Raw genomic sequence first — 15,958 nt, 5'->3', positions numbered from 1 at the left:
TTAAATTTGATGTCCTTATAAACATCAATTCTAAATAAAAGAATATTTATAAAAGAAATAAAAGAGATCTTAAATTATTATAGTCTGTTTGATAATACATTCCCTGTAACTTTCTAGAAATAAAACAGGAATCCATCCCCTCACAGCGTATGGTTTGCTACTATATATACACAGCTAATATATGTAGTATGGATTTACAAGAGCACTACTAAATTGGGTGAGCAAATATTCCAAACCTTAAAAATAGGCTGCTTTCATATTTGCTTCTCTTTTGTCTCTGGATTTGGTTGGGCAGAGGGAGATGCATCAAACTTTCATATCTTTAAAAAAAGGTGGTATTTTTCATATCTTCCCTTTTCTTAATAGCAGAAGATTCAATTTATTTATTTCAATAAATAAGAATACTCAGAAGAAAACATATGTTATTTTTTCACTATGTTACTTATTAGATATATGTATTGAAGCATAACTTACGATTGTTACAAGCATCTGACTGATTTGTGTTGGAAGAAGGATGATGGCGGGGTCCCGTCGATTTTGAGAGATCAGCAGTGAATGTTTGCTGACAAGATATATCCATGTTGAAGTTGGCCTGATTTTCAGTTCTCCTTGGTAACTCTGAATCTGTTAAATTTACACTATTCCCACAGTCTTGGTAAGCTAGAGAATTTGATCTGTTGAGGTGGTTTAATGACATCTGTACTAGGGTTTCTTTTATGATGGCTGAATTCTCACCACAAAAACTGTCCAAATGAAGAGGTCCCATTATCTGTACATAAGAATACAAAAGGAAGTCTAAGCAGGCCAAATTTTTATCATTTCCTGCCACCGTAAATCTCCTTCCTATATCTTGAAGTAATTAACCAGCTTTGAACAAAAAAGAAAAATATTTTAAAAACTTAATCTTATTCATCTGTTGCCAAGATGAGAATCAAGAGCAGGGTAGCAAGTTCATGCAATGCACAATTTGTGGAAAAAATAATAATTTAACACTTAAACAACTTCTCCTGATGAAGGAAGGGAGAAAGGAAGGGAGGGAAGAAGGGAGGGGAAGGGGCATGTTTTGGAATAGTTCTTTTTTTTTTCTCTCCTCTTAAAAATATGTGCTATAATTTTCTCCAAGTAAGCACTAGATTAGACTGTTGCTACTTTTCTATGTTTTGTCTGCTGTTTAAAAAGAAGCTAATTTTGAGATTATCATGCTTCTCACATTATGTAAATAGAATTATCACCTGTAAATGAAAAAGCATGATATTTAAATTATAATCCATAAACTACAAAAACTCTTAAACAACAAATTTTGCTATCTTCATTCCACTGGCTGACACTTCCTGTGGTTAGAGAAATCCTAATAATCATAAGTGGCACTCCTCACTTCCCACTGCATATTATAGAGGAGACCCCAAAGGCACATTCAGGGTGAGGACTTCCTGCATTTCTCTATTGTATGAGTACTGTACTCTAACTATAAGACCCTTGTTTTCCCTCTGTGGTACTCCACTGCCAATGGCTTCCTTCCCACCTTTTCAATTCCTAGATCATCCTGATTACCCTGACTTGTCCATCAGAATGATACAATGGCTTTTCAGTGGTAATGCCTGGAGTATGGTACTTCTAGTAAATGGTAGTATGAATACTGGAAGCTTAAAGCAATCAGCATAAATGATTAAGCTCATCACAAGCTATTAATCTCCCCGACAATCTTTATCTCTTCTTTTTCTGAGTTACATAAATAAGGTAGTGATTCAGATCTTATGTCAGCCATAAACTCAATGGCTTCTTTACTAGTTCTTAATCTCATGTGTTAGCTCATCAAACTGGACTACCTCAGATGGGGCTTGAGGGAGGTCCATCACCAAGTTCAATAATGTTTGGAAATGCTGCATACCTCATTGTTTCCCGATGAGATGACTGCTGGCAGATTGCTTTGATGGTTGTATTTCCAGTGGTGCAGAATGTTTTGCTGCAACCTGACAGTTTCCCGTTCCTTCTCCACCATCCTTTGACTCTCTTGGAGTCTCTCTAGGTTCTGTTGGTAATCTTGGAACTGGCTGTCCAGCTCTTCTCGGTTTTTGCAAAGCAATTCTTCTTGGCTACAGCACTCTTTCTCCTTCTCCAGCAACCTGCTCTCTCTTGTCTCGTGTGCCTGTTGCTGCTGCTCACACTCACGGTGCCATCGTTGCTGCTCTTGCTGAAATTGCTGCTTGAGTTTATGAATATTTGCGAATTCTTCTTTTAAGTTTCTGTGTTTTTCTTGTTCGGGAAAGAAAGTGCTCCTTGGGCTGTGGCTCAAGCTGGACCTTTCATGTTCCTGCAAAAGCAGCTTATTGATCTCAATGTGAGTGTCCTGGATAGTCAAGGCTGCCTTTTCATCAAAACAAAATGCAGTAACAAGTTCTATCAGTTGTTCTATTCATTTTATAAAATATCAACGTTTAATGCATAATAGCTTTAAAAAGAAAATTCCACATAAAGACGATGTTTGTTGTTTTATTCATTTAGCATACTGTTTCCATTTTCAGATAATAACATGTGTTCATTTTCTGCACTAATCCTATGATTAACGTTATAGTTTTTGGCTCGCTATACCTTACAATTTACAAATTCTGGCTTATCTGGAAATAAAGATATTCTTAAGCAAGATAGGAAGTGCTTTGAACAGAGGTCTCAAATATATATATCCCAGCCATAATCTCAGAATCTCTTCCACCTTTTACAATAAAAAATTAAGTTTGGGATGCTTGCACTCATATGCACTTGCTTAAGCTCTAAGATCAGGACATTAATACTTGGACAATCTAGTTAAAACTATGAGAATTGTCAATTCCAGACAAATGAACCTTTGTAAACACCCCCATTCAGAGCTACACATAGTGAATGACTGCTATCATTCAGTTGAACTCTGAAAATGTCACAATTCAATTATGTCTTTATTAAAACTGGTCCAAATTTCCAATCAATCAAATATCTATATGATTGCCAGGAATACAAAATGACTTGACACCTCAGACTCAAACTTCCAACAGTGAGCTTTGAAAAATCCTAAAAATTTGCTCATTATCCCACCATTTTAGCCAGTTTTAACAAAGGTGTCTGAATTAATTTGAAGGTTTTGGGGATTCACGGTTATCTTTGATCATTCTTTTTGTCTACATGAGATGAATTTGCTTGGATAGAGTTTAAGTATGCTTAATTTTATAACCCTGAATTACATTTTATAGAATGGCTTGACAGCAAATAGCACTCCTTAGTAGAACTGATGATGTTACCTAATTAGGGTAATGAAACTTCAAGAAATTTCAACCCTGAGCTACAAATATTCTCCTTTATTGGTTTTCTCTCTAATTGCATATTTTTTATTTTCATACAGACAATAAATACATGCACAATGCTGAATATCTATTCAGAATGTTCTCTGAACATTCTTCAAGGAGAACCACTAACTTCACACTTTAGAGTTGTAGTAGAGACCATTCAGGGACCTATCACCTCAGTCAGGCTCAATCAATCATGTGCTTTAGGAGAAAACAAATGCTACATTGATTTTTAAATTATATTAATTTTTTCCTCAAATGTGATATCCAAGAACAAAGACAACACAAAAAGACAAACTCCTAACTAATCCACTGTATAGTAGTTTCCAACTCTTTGTAGTTAATTAACAATTTTTTTTTTGAAGAATAGGATAATGTTCAGAGAAGATTTTTGTAAAGAGACTGCTAAACTGTTAACAATTCTTTGAAAATCAGAAAAGCTGTGAGCTTTTTGAATGTACAATTTTTAAAAATCCATTAAATTCACTAAGCAATAATCACCTGAATGCTGTATAAGAGCCGTGTTAAATTCTGGATAGTCTGCACAACCTAAGGAAGAGAGGAAACATTGAGGATGAGATAGGAATTAAAAACATAATAAACTAAGAGTAGGGAATATTAATAGATCACTGTAAGAGAACCATCTTACCTCAGTTTGTGCAGAAGCAGAAAAGCAGGCATTTTCTTCCTACAAACATATAATTACATTAGACTATTTGTGGAACTGTGCTGCCATCTTCTGATCTGTCTAGGAAATTATTTAAAACTTTTGCTATTTACAAATATGGTGTAGTTCATGCACAATTATGGTATCAAGCAGCCTTTTAATGGCAGCTTTGAGGAAAAGTGAGCATAAAGACTAGATAAAGTGAAAGTACAGACCAAAAAAAAAAGAGAATAAGAAATGGGCTAAATTCAATGTCTAGGTAATGCCATTCAAGGCGCATATGAAAGTACAGTACCTGGTCTAGTATATCCATTTCTGCAACATTGTTTTCATCGTGCAGGTCAGAATTACAAGTTTCTTTCTCTACCTTCTGTAGTTCTGTACCTACAGATTAACGCCAAGAGGAAAAATATGACTTAGAATTGAAAAATTAAATGCATGTCTCTCTTTAATTATGTTGGATTCAAACTTATTACTTCTAGCATTCCACTCACTTAGCTTTCTTTGTTTTCTTTTGTTTACTTAGCTTGCTTTCTTTCTCTTGTTCTTTTTTCTTGTTCTTTTTTTACCCTTTCTTTTCTGAGATTTTCCCCATGTCTAAGTAGGGATACAGCTATTCAGTTTTTCATAGTTTTCTTTGTACCATTAAGAATGTTTAATAAAATGCTGAGTTTAATCACCAAGAATAAGCATATACCGTATTTTCCGGCGTATAAGACGACTGGGCGTATATGACGACCCCCGATTTTTCCTGTTAAAATATAGGGTTTGGGCTATACTCACCGTATAAGACTACCCCTCTTCCAAGGCACACCAAATAAAAATTAAAAAACATCAACTGGATCACCCACAATGTAAAAGCAGCTGTGCTAGACCCAAAATGGCCCCTGCAACAAGCAGGAACCTCACACAGCCACATTTTATTTATTTTATTTTTTATTTTATTTTTATTTTTATATGAAAGCTAAATTTAAAACTTCCTAAACTTTAAATGGGTAGGTCTAAAAAAGAACAACTAAAAAAAAACCCAATTAACTATTTTTTTAAAAGATCCCAAAGGGGAAAAAAACTTACCCAATAGAACAGGGGTCTCCAACCTTGGCAACTTTAAGACTTGTAGACTTCAACTCCCAGAATTCCTCAGCCAGCTTTGTTTTGCTGGCTGAGGAATTCTGGGAGTTGAAGTCCACAACTCCCTGCCTGCTTAATTGCAGGCAGGGAGTTGCTTGCTGATGGAATGGATTCAGGCAAGCAAAGCAAGGCAAGCAAAGCAAGGCAAGCAAGCTGGAGGCGGAAAACTTTTTTCCTTCTCCATGGCTCTGGCGATCCCAGCTGAGTTGCCTGATTGGCAGGCAACTTAGCTGGGATCGTCGAAGCTTGCAGAGCCACGTAAAAGGAAAAAAGTTTTTTCCTTTTACATGGCTCTGGCATCCCAGCTGAGTTGCCTGATTAGCAGGCAAAGCTGGGATCATCAGAGCTTGGATCGCCAGAGCCATTTAAGGCTCGTCAGAATCTTTCGGGCTGGTCGGCCTGGTTACAGGAGAACGACACATGGTGTATAAGACGACCCCCGACTTTTGAGAAGATTTTCATGTGTTAAAAAGTTGTCTTATACACCGGAAAATACGGTATATGCAGTTGGTATTGATGGAACTCCTTTCTAACAGAACTTTTATTTTAACTGGTATTGGAGAACCATCAATCATCATTGTCGATATGTGGAAGGTTTAAGTTTTGAAGACCTATTTCACCTTGCTTTCAAAATTTTTAAAGTTAGTGCTTTCATTCTCATGTTAAAAATCAAACAAATTATACCTTTGTTCTACTTTCTTTTACAATGGAGTGTTGCTATAATACAGAAATGCAAGTGCCCTTTTTGTAACAGAAAAATAAATGCAATATCACACTATCAATACAGCAAATATATTTAAGACTTCAAGGCCAGATTATTTTTTTCAAGTAATCTCCAAGCATATGAATAAACATGGCATACAAGTCATTCAATCAGTGTCTCAGATTAATAGTTCTCAATTTTTGCAGTAATAAGTATTGAGTTGACTAAATCCATTCACAGTTTATAGGGCTTCATATTAGCATATACCAGATTGAAACATTTATGTCAGCAATGCAAGTACCAGTGACATATCTAATTCTTCTAGAAAGTATCTTTATATATTGTATTAGATTTTTTATATTTTTGTATTTTGAAACTATCATGGTAAATATATTTAAGCAGTGGACGATTAAAAATATTAGCTCTTACTAACAATCAGTGAAAGGTTCACAGGCTTCAGTTTCACTAAGATTTGTCAAACATGAGTCACCAACATTCTCTTCCTTTGAGTCTTTTGTTTGCAATGATGCTACTGTTGTATGAAGGTTTTCCGCTGCAACAAAAGCAAACATTTAGATGTTGATTGTGTCTACAAGGTAAACAGTAATTCTTAGATCACTTATAAGAAAAGGAGGAGAGAAAAGGAAAAGGAGATTTTTATTGTGGTCAATGATCAGCCGATAAGTATCAATCGTATGGTATATCGTTCATACACATGACTGATAGTGATTAACCAATTAGATATAACAGATTACATATAACATGTCAAAATTTAGCTACACTTAATAGTGTATTTTAGTCTTCCAAGCTTTCGGACTTGTGCTGGAGCCCATCCTCAGGGAGCGTTTCTCTCGCCAGAATGTGGTCACTCAGCTGTTCTATGCATATATTTATGTGGTGCCTGGCGGTGTGTGACTTTTAGTTGTTAACTGGGATGTTGATGGACAGCTATTAAATCATTGATTGTTGTTTCCTTGTGCTGCCATGCCTTGGCTTCTACATATCTAGTAAGCTAGTGGTAAATCAGCACTCCTGTTGACTGACAAGGGGCCCATTTTCCAGGCTTCCATCATTTCCCTGGCTATTTTTGTCCCTGCTTGGCCAACAATCTTAGTAGCTGCAAAATTGAATATATGCCCTTGTTCATTGCAATGTGAGGCTACCAATGAGTTTGGGTCTCCTCATCTAATCGTTCACTTGTGTTCTCGCAATCTGATGCTTAATTTCGTTCCCGTCTGTCCTACATACTCACAGGAGCAATCCATGCAGGGAATCCGGTAAATTACATTAGAAGTTTCTCCCACCTCCAAGCGATTTTTGTAATGCATGATTTATAAGGGATACAAAATCTATTAAAAACTTCTCTTTGGGGAGGGACATCAGGTCTACTGGTAATGTACAACCTTCATCACAATCTCATCACAGTGAATAAAGTTCAACTGACTCAGTTCAGCATATTTTTAAAAAATTATTAAAATTTAACCATATAATATTAACATGTCAAGCATTAAACACCTAGAAATGTTTAAACATTCAAAGTTCCTAAAATATAAATAACACATTCAAAAAGTGATAAGACAAATCTAATGCAATCCTAAATTATATTAACAGAGGGATACAAGCAAGATCAATTGAGGTATTAATACCACTCTATAAAGCCCTAGTAAGACCACACCTAGAGTACTGCATCCAGTTTTGGTCACCAGACTATAAAAAGATGTTGAGACTCTAAAAAAAGTGTAGAGAAGAGCAACCAGGATGATTAGGGGACTGGAGACTAAAACATATGAAGAATGTTGAACATGAACTGGGCATGGGCTAGTCTAGTGAAGAGACGAACCAGGGGAGACATGATAGCAGTGTTCCAATATTTGAGGGGCTGCCACAGAGAGGAGGGGGTCAAGCTGTTTTCCAAAGCACCTGAAGGCCAGACAAGAAATAATGGATGGAAACTGACCAAGGAAATGAGGAGGAACTTTCTGACAGTGAGAACAACAACCAATGGAACAGCTTGCCTTCGGAAGTTGTGGGAGCTTAATCATTTGAGATTTTCAAGAAAAGTTTGGACTGCCATTTGTCAGAGAGGGGGTTGGACTAGATGACCTATAAGATCCCTTCCATCTCTGTTAATCTGTAATCTGTAATCTGTAATCTTTACTTTTTGACTAAACCAAGCCACCTTGCCTTCAGGAGGGAAAAACTTGGAAACCATGACCATCCCCATATGAAGACCTCCTGTGCAATGACCGGAAGGCAAGGTATAAGTTTCAGTAGGAACAGCAAGATGCTTTCTGATGAACGTTAAGATCACCCAATTCCATATCAAAGTAGGAAATCTCAAAGTTATTTGAACATGCATTGTTAGGATTTGAGATCCTGAATCTAATTTGGCAGGTGTAAATATCAAAGACAGTCCTGCAACTGATTTAAAGCAACTGCTTTCTAGGTTACCTCCTATTAATAAGACAACATTACAAAGCCTGGAGAGAATATCATGACTACTTTTTGAAGTAAATATATTAATTAAAGTGGCTTGGAAATATTATTTTCTGTCATCTATAATTAAACAAGAGTTTCAAGAAGCCTAATAATATTCAGGTAATCAAAAGATAAATGTGTACTAACACTTAGCTGGGCGTGTAGCAGGTATATGAAGTATGAAGGGTAGACTATTTCTAGAAGCAAATAGAATGAAAGGCCACAATGTATAAGTAAAAGAAAGAAAGAATGAACCACCAGTTTACCAATATGAGTAAATGTGCCATCAAATATTTAGACATCCTTATGAAGATTTTCCTAATTTATAATCTCAACATAAATTCAATCCAAAGGAAGAGAAATGCATCTTTTATTGGTTAGGAGATGTCCTTATCTAGGGGATGTACCACCAAGGATATAAATGTGTGGAAAAAAGGTTTAAATTCTTAATTTGAGTAAATCAGGTATCTCAAGGTTAATCTTGGTTTTTGTTTGAGTATTTTAGTATCCAAGGGCATAATGGTAAAATAATAATATTTTAATATCACATACATAGACCTTTTGAGGATGTAGGTCTTAATTTGGAATGCGTTCTTTCTGTTCTCTCTTTTAGATACACAAATTAATAAGTCTTATTAATTCTGTTCAAAAAAGGGGTTCAAAAAAGGGTCAGATGCACATGGAGCCTATAGGTCGGTAATGGCGAATCTATGGCACTCGTGCCTGTGGAGGCACACAGCACCCACTCTGTGGGCACGCGAGCCGTCGCCCCAGTCCAGCTCCGCCGAGCATGTGCACACATTTTCCACCAGGCAGCTGGTCTCTGGTGCTCTGCCGCATATGTGGAGGGTGAGGCGCATGCAGGGGGGCACATGCGCATGCCGGGGGTGGGGGGCACACGGGGGCACACGCATGCATTGCATTTTGGGAATTCAGGCACTTTGGGCACTTGGTCCGAAAAAGGTTAGCCATCACTGGTATAGGTTCTGAATTTCAAACAGAAAGCCATGGAGAGTAACACAGTATTCAAAGCCCAGCATGGGTCTAGAGTCACTTACAGGGTTTCCTAGTTAATTAATTTTAAAAATCCTTTTAAGAGGTCCATACAATAGAGTTTAAAGAAAACCATAGTATTTTCCATAGTGGCTGGTTCATTCAGAACAAGAGTTAAGTATTTTGGAGCTACTATGATCACATTTGGGGAGAATTCTGAGTGCCTGTTTTCCAACTTTTAAACCTGAAATTAATTAAAATCCTAAGAAGTGTGATAAGGGGCAGACGGGGAGGAGATGTCCTTGGAAAAAATACTTTATATGTAGACAAAGACTTACCTTCTTTGAGAGCTGCTGCCAGAAGTGAGGCCACTTGAGGAGTTTCTCCAGAGTCGGGTTTAATAAGTAGATGTGGTTCCGCATGAACTTCTTCAAAACCACTCATAGTTCCAAGTTTTGCATAGATATTAAGCTTCTCTTCTAAGTAGTTACAGATCTGCTGGTCTTGATTATTCAAGAGTACTATACCAAAAAAATCATGCACTATTAAGATTAAAAGGTATGGTGATTGTAATTATTACTTATTTATGCTGGAACCATAATTATCCATATTATTATCTTCATTTTAAAATTTGGTATTTCTATTATGAATTGCATGCAAACCCATCCCTAGTGAAGCAATCACAAACACATTATAGTTACCCTGTTTCCCCAAAAATAAGACATCCCCTGATAATAAGCCCAATCGGGCTTTTGAGCACATGCACTAAAATAAGCCTCCCCCAAAAATAAGCCCTCCCCAAAAATATTTAAACGCAGAGCTGGAAATCAGGTAAGACGGCAAGAGGAGCCCTATCTTGCTCCACATGCTCCAAAATAATAAGATCTCCCTGAAAATAAGGCCAAGCGCTTATTTTGGGGTTAAAAAAAATATAAGTCAGGGTCTTATTTTCAGGAAAACATGGTACTTCACAATGAGGAAAAAGTGCTGGGTAGAAAATCCTAATGCACAGACATGTTTATAAAATGTCTAATGGAGGAAGGGACATCCTTTCTTAAGACAGACTATCTCCACTCTAATGTATTGGTTTTAAAGTGCCAGAAAACATTACATTATACCTTGACATTTTTGGATTTTGGCCGCTCTGGCTTCAGTTATTTTTCGGTCCTCGTCAGAATCACCTATTTTGCCTTCTTCTTCCGGACAACTTCAGTGATGCCATATAAGCAAAACAGATTAAAGCAATCTTATATTTTTTCATTATATACAGGAATCCATTTGGAAAAGTCAGCTTCACTCATGCTAATTTAATAGGGTTAATTTAAAAGGATTATGGTAGAGATATTTATAATTTGATGGGGTTCGTAGATATATTTCCTTTTCACATTTTGTCCACTGAGTAAGAAATATTGAACAGAAATAAAAATTGAACAGAAATAAATATTGAACAGAAATAAAAATTGCATTTAAGCAGTTGGCCACCATTTACTCTAAAAATCAGGCCGGACATGACATCATAAATGACATGCTTACCAACGATACTAAACTGCAACAAAGATGATGCCTTACTATTCCTGTCCTCCCTAGCAGAACAGATCCCAAGTCATAATGCCATTTAACTATCCCAAATAGCTTGACCTGGGAAGACATATGACTTCATTTTATAACAGGCACTGCTGACAGCAAGATGCAGTACAAGTCCATCAGATCAAGTCTCAGAATCTTCAAATTTTTATATGTTTCGAAGATTTGTCATGTGTATGTTATTTTGGTAGAATGTAGTTAACAAGCATTTCTAGGGAGAATTTTTACATTAAAATAAAGAAAGGGTTAGCAAGCGGCAACCAATGTTCCAGTATGTACCTTTCCACTGCTTCTTGAATTTGCCTCATCCAGTGACTGCGTTCCTCTTTGGAACTAGTATGAATTTCATACATCTCAGGTCCTGTGGAGGATGCACTGATCAAGAACATCCCTCTCTCTTCATTGGCTACCTCTCTGACAATAAGTTTCTGAAGAGCTATAACAGCAGGCTTCTGGTCCTATAGAAAAAAAATTGCAAATCACAGTATAGTATATGCTGAGTAAAAGGATCTGACTGGCCATCTAAATCAGGGGTCTCCAATGTTAGCAACTTTAAGACTTGTGGACTTCAACTCCCAGAATTCCTCAGCCACCTTGAAGTCCACAAGTCTTAAAAGTTGCCAAGGTTGGAGACCCCTGATCATTTCAATGTAACACTATGCCAGCTATTTCTGGAAACATTATTTTGTTGGTGTGTTTTTTTGTTTTTTTGTTTTGTGAACAAAGGTAAATAATGTGAGAAAGAACAAGCTTTCTCACATTAGCACATCTCACAAGAACAAAGGACAAATAGCTTGTCCTTTCACTATAACATCATTCAAAATTGCTGAGCACATTGTAAGCCGCCCTGAGTCACGGGAGAAGGGCGACATATAGATAAATCCAGCATGATCAGGATGTATCAATCCAGTTAGAAATTTATTAGTCTTTTTGCAAATATTGCTGTTGAAAAGCTTGTTATGTGCATTAAGTAACAAAACAGGTCTATATGACTCTGAATAGCCTGTAATAGTCCTCACTAAATAACACAGAAATTAAAGCAGGAGGATGAAATTGCTTGACACTGTTGAATCTCATTCATTACCTAAGTTAATAGCTTAATCAGAATTTCAAGAAATGTCTTATAATACATAAAAAGCCCACCTGGTCCTGGTTATTGAATTTTAACATCTGTGTTGCTCTTTTTGTTTCCTCTTCAATAATTAGTTTATTGGAAGCTTTCTTTTGTTCTTCTATACCAGTGGTGGGTTTCAAAAATTTTTACTACCGGTTCTGTGGGTGTGGCGTAGTGTGGTGGGCATGACAGAAGAAGGATACTGTAAAATCCCCACTCCAGGGGAAGGTTACTGCAAAATCCCCATTTCCTCCCGATCAGCTGGGACTCGGGAGGCAGAAAATAGATGGCGGGGCCAGTCAGAGTATTTACCAATTTTCCAAACTACTCAAAATTTCCACTACTGGTTCTCCAGAACTGGTTAGAACCTGCTGAAACCCACCTCTGTTCTATACCCTTTCTAAGGTGCATTGTGTCTAAATATTCCTCAATCTGTCCTGCATTTAATATCTATCCATTATATTATCTAGAATAATGTTTAACATGTATGGGTTTGTTACAGTGGTGGGTTTTCCCGGTTCTGTCCAGTTCTTTAGAACCGGTAGTAAAAGCGGCGGGAGGCTACGCCCATCAGCCCGGATGACATAAATGATGATTTGCGCATGCAAGATCCCCCCAAAAGCTTCTTGTGACTTGGTTTCAAAGTTATGGTCATGCAGCACCGTGCGGACATATGAACAAAATTCAAGTGCTTGGCAATCTGCCCAACCTCAGAAATGCTACAGCGCCCCTCACCATTTAGTAAAGAGTGTAATTATATTTTGCCTAATCTGCTCTGAAATCTTTAGTATGAATCATTAAGGGAATCTTCAAATTCATTTATCATTTTAGAGATTTGAGAAAATGTGCTACTAAATATCTATTTTCTTTCAATGACTTGAACAGAAATTTATCCAAATTTACACAGACTCAAGATTGCCATTTATAATGCTTAATTTTGATTGAATATTATTTTTATAAAAGGCACAATTTCCCAATTAATATAATTTAAAGCGTTTTTAAACATTCATACTTACAACAGCTGCAAATATATATTTCTGATCTTTTTCTTGTAAAAACAACATCACATCATTTAGAAGGAGCGCTAAAATGTCTTTTAAAAAAATGAAAATTGCTATTATAGACCAATCGATCATAACATATCAACAAAACAAATGAAAATAAATTCAATTCTTTAAAAACATTCACATCACAGTACACAGTACAACATTCATAGATTCACCAGGTGCACTGATTAGGATTAGGACATCAGTATTTTGAAACAATACCAACTAATATAGCTATTAATATATTTCTTCACTTTAAGAATTTTTGGTTTACATTTTATATTTTAATACAGGTAATCCTCATTTAATACAGGTAATTCTCATTTACTGAGAATTTGCAAATATAATAATGAAAAACTATGCTGTTCACAGTTGAGCGATGATTACTAACTATCATAATTACAAGCTACACAGGCTAGTAAAGCAAAGGAAAGCTGAAGTAAAATCATATGCTGTTGTGGTTTTGCTTAGCGACCACTTCCCTTAATGACTGACTTAGCAGTCTCAATTATGGTTGCTAAATGAGGATTATTTGTACCAGAGTCAGGGTAATACAACCAGTTCATCTAGTTGCTTCAGTTTTCATTTCACTTGCTTCAGTCTGTCTATCTGTTAAATTTTTTACTTGGACCCTTTCCCAAATGCCCTTCAATATTCAAGGTGTGCACTGAGTGGTGATGGGAGAAATTTTCAGAAAGGGACACTTCCCTCTGCAACAGGTTCATCAGGGAGGAGGGTGCCTGTGATTCTTTTAAGTGCTCATCTGTGTTAGCATCTTAATTTAGAATGATTTTGATTACATAATCTGAGCATAAGCTTGTTATTTCAGAGTCAACGTATGTACATGATTTTATTATTTTCTTAATTGTGTGCTTCTTTTTTTCATTACTACAGTGTACTTGTGAGGGACGCGGTGGCTCAGTGGCTAAGACGCTGAGCTTGTCGATCAAAAGGGGTTGAAATCCCTAGAGCCGTGTAACGGGATGAGCTCCCGTTACTTGTCCCAGCTTCTGCCAACCTACCAGTTAGAAAGCATGTAAAAAATGCAAGTAGAAAAATAGGGACCACCTTTGGTGGGAAGGTAACAGCATTCCGTGAGCCTTTGGCATTTAGTCATGCCGGCCACATGACCATGGAAACGTCTTCGGACAGCGCAGGCTCTTCAGCTTTGAAAAGGAGATAAACACTGCCTCCTAGAGTCAGGAACGACTAGCACATATGTGCGAGGGGAACCTTTACCTTTACAGTGTACTAGTTAGGCTAATGAAATAAATTTAACTTGAAGATATTTTACACCTAACATTAGAGCAGGTTTAATGTTCTAATGTGATTTCATTCTGTATTAGAAAACAGATTGCTAGTGTTGGGTGCATTACAATCAGATCAACTGATTTCTTACTTTTATGACAGAAAATAAAGGATTCAGACAAACTTAACTCTGGGGAAAATTAGTGAGAGAAAATTAGTGAGAGGCCTTAAACTTAATCAACATATTGCTATCCTATCTATACTCTAAGACATTTTCCATATCTTTAGCAACTTAACACGTTAAAAACTAACTTTCTTTAGAAAAATACAGAAGATGATGCACCACTGAAAATATACAAGGAATTTGAATTTCAATAACCTTTGAAACGTCCTGTAGCTGTCTTCCAGTAGACTAAGCCTTCGTACAAAAGCGTCCTCTGTTTCTTGATCAAATCTTGTTTCCTGAAAACATGTCCATTTTTCAGTTTGGTATATGTTTTGTTCTCAACTTTACTGAGAATCTCCAGCAACTTCTGTTTCTTTTCGTATTCACTGACTTGCAGATCAACTGCTGCAATCATATCCTTGATAAGGTTAAGGGCTCTACATAAATCTTGGTGTTCTTCTGTTCCTTCTGTATAAAAACAAAGAGGCGCATGTTGTTAGCAAACCCTTCTCCTTAAATCTTTAGAATGGATTTTCATAAGAAAGAGCCAGAGTATTATTTTCAAATCTGTTTTGTGAACGATTCATGACTCATGGAATTCTAAAATCAAAATTTTGCTGCTTTAAAAAGCAGACATCTGAAAATTCATTTATTGTTTAGAACAGGGGTGTCAAACTGGCAGCCCATGGGCCAGATACGTCACATGCAGGCCACGGCCACCCCAGCTCCACGAATGGGGGAAACGTTGTGAAATGTCACGTGACAGCAACGTGACACAGCAAATTTGACACCCATGGTTTAGAAGAACCATCCATGATGTTGCCACATTAATCTCTCAGTATTACCACGTAATGCTAGATTTGCTGCATTGTTCTGGTAGGACCATGAGCTCAGAGTATAGAACCTAAGACCATAATCAGACTTGCTTCCACTTCTTTTTCTTCCCACCATCTCATCCTCTACTCACACCTTTGTTTACTGGACAAATTTTTTGAGACAGGCTCTATGAAATTGGCCGATTCTATCAATTCATGGAATTTCTCTGAAAAATATTATATTTGCCAGATGGATTATGGAACAGCAATTCATTATGGCATATATTTAAGGAAATGTCTGAGCCTCATGGTGAACTGTTCCCAGTGTAGAGAGTAAAGGAGTTGACCTTGACAAAAATAGGCCGGATCTATTAACAAAGCAATGAGGAGAAAAACAAGGCTTAAGTCCAAAATAAGTAAAGAGTTTATACAGGGAACCGTTGGCTTACAACCACAATAAGGGACCAGAATTTATGTTGCTAAAAAGCAAGGTTGTTTAGTGAGTTACATCTGATTTTACAATCTTTTTTTTTTGCTGTGGTGGTTAAGCAATCACTGCAGTTGCTACTGTATAACAGTATGGTACGCTGGTTCAACAGCTGCGAAAAGGAAGGCACTACAGAGAGTGATTAATTTGGCACAAGAAACCATTCGTTGCCCCCTAACACCACTGGATGACATCGCCAGGTCTTGTTGTTC

General features: G+C 36.8%; 1 protein-coding gene across 1 annotated transcript in view; it reads right to left on the bottom strand.

Annotated features, from left to right (window-relative positions):
• ARHGEF28 (Rho guanine nucleotide exchange factor 28) overlaps positions 1–15,958 on the bottom strand; it is a 150,847-nt gene that overhangs the window by 15,136 nt on the left and 119,753 nt on the right. The window contains exons 24-34 of the mRNA XM_070934551.1: positions 14,658–14,912; positions 13,001–13,077; positions 11,150–11,328; positions 10,405–10,493; positions 9,625–9,807; positions 6,249–6,368; positions 4,277–4,365; positions 3,964–4,002; positions 3,816–3,863; positions 1,889–2,365; positions 475–769 (exon numbers count right to left, since the gene is read on the bottom strand). Of these exons, the coding sequence (XP_070790652.1) occupies positions 475–769; positions 1,889–2,365; positions 3,816–3,863; positions 3,964–4,002; positions 4,277–4,365; positions 6,249–6,368; positions 9,625–9,807; positions 10,405–10,493; positions 11,150–11,328; positions 13,001–13,077; positions 14,658–14,912 (1,851 nt within the window). The remainder of the gene's footprint in view (positions 1–474; positions 770–1,888; positions 2,366–3,815; positions 3,864–3,963; positions 4,003–4,276; positions 4,366–6,248; positions 6,369–9,624; positions 9,808–10,404; positions 10,494–11,149; positions 11,329–13,000; positions 13,078–14,657; positions 14,913–15,958) is intronic.

Source organism: Pituophis catenifer, unplaced genomic scaffold, assembly GCF_029215685.1.
Source record: "Pituophis catenifer annectens isolate HBS135680 unplaced genomic scaffold, rPitCat1.0.hap2 SCAF_2, whole genome shotgun sequence".
NCBI classification, from domain to species: Eukaryota; Metazoa; Chordata; class Lepidosauria; order Squamata; family Colubridae; genus Pituophis; species Pituophis catenifer.
The sequence above is the reverse complement of the archived record's forward strand: the minus strand, read 5'-3'. Positions and strand labels throughout refer to the sequence as shown.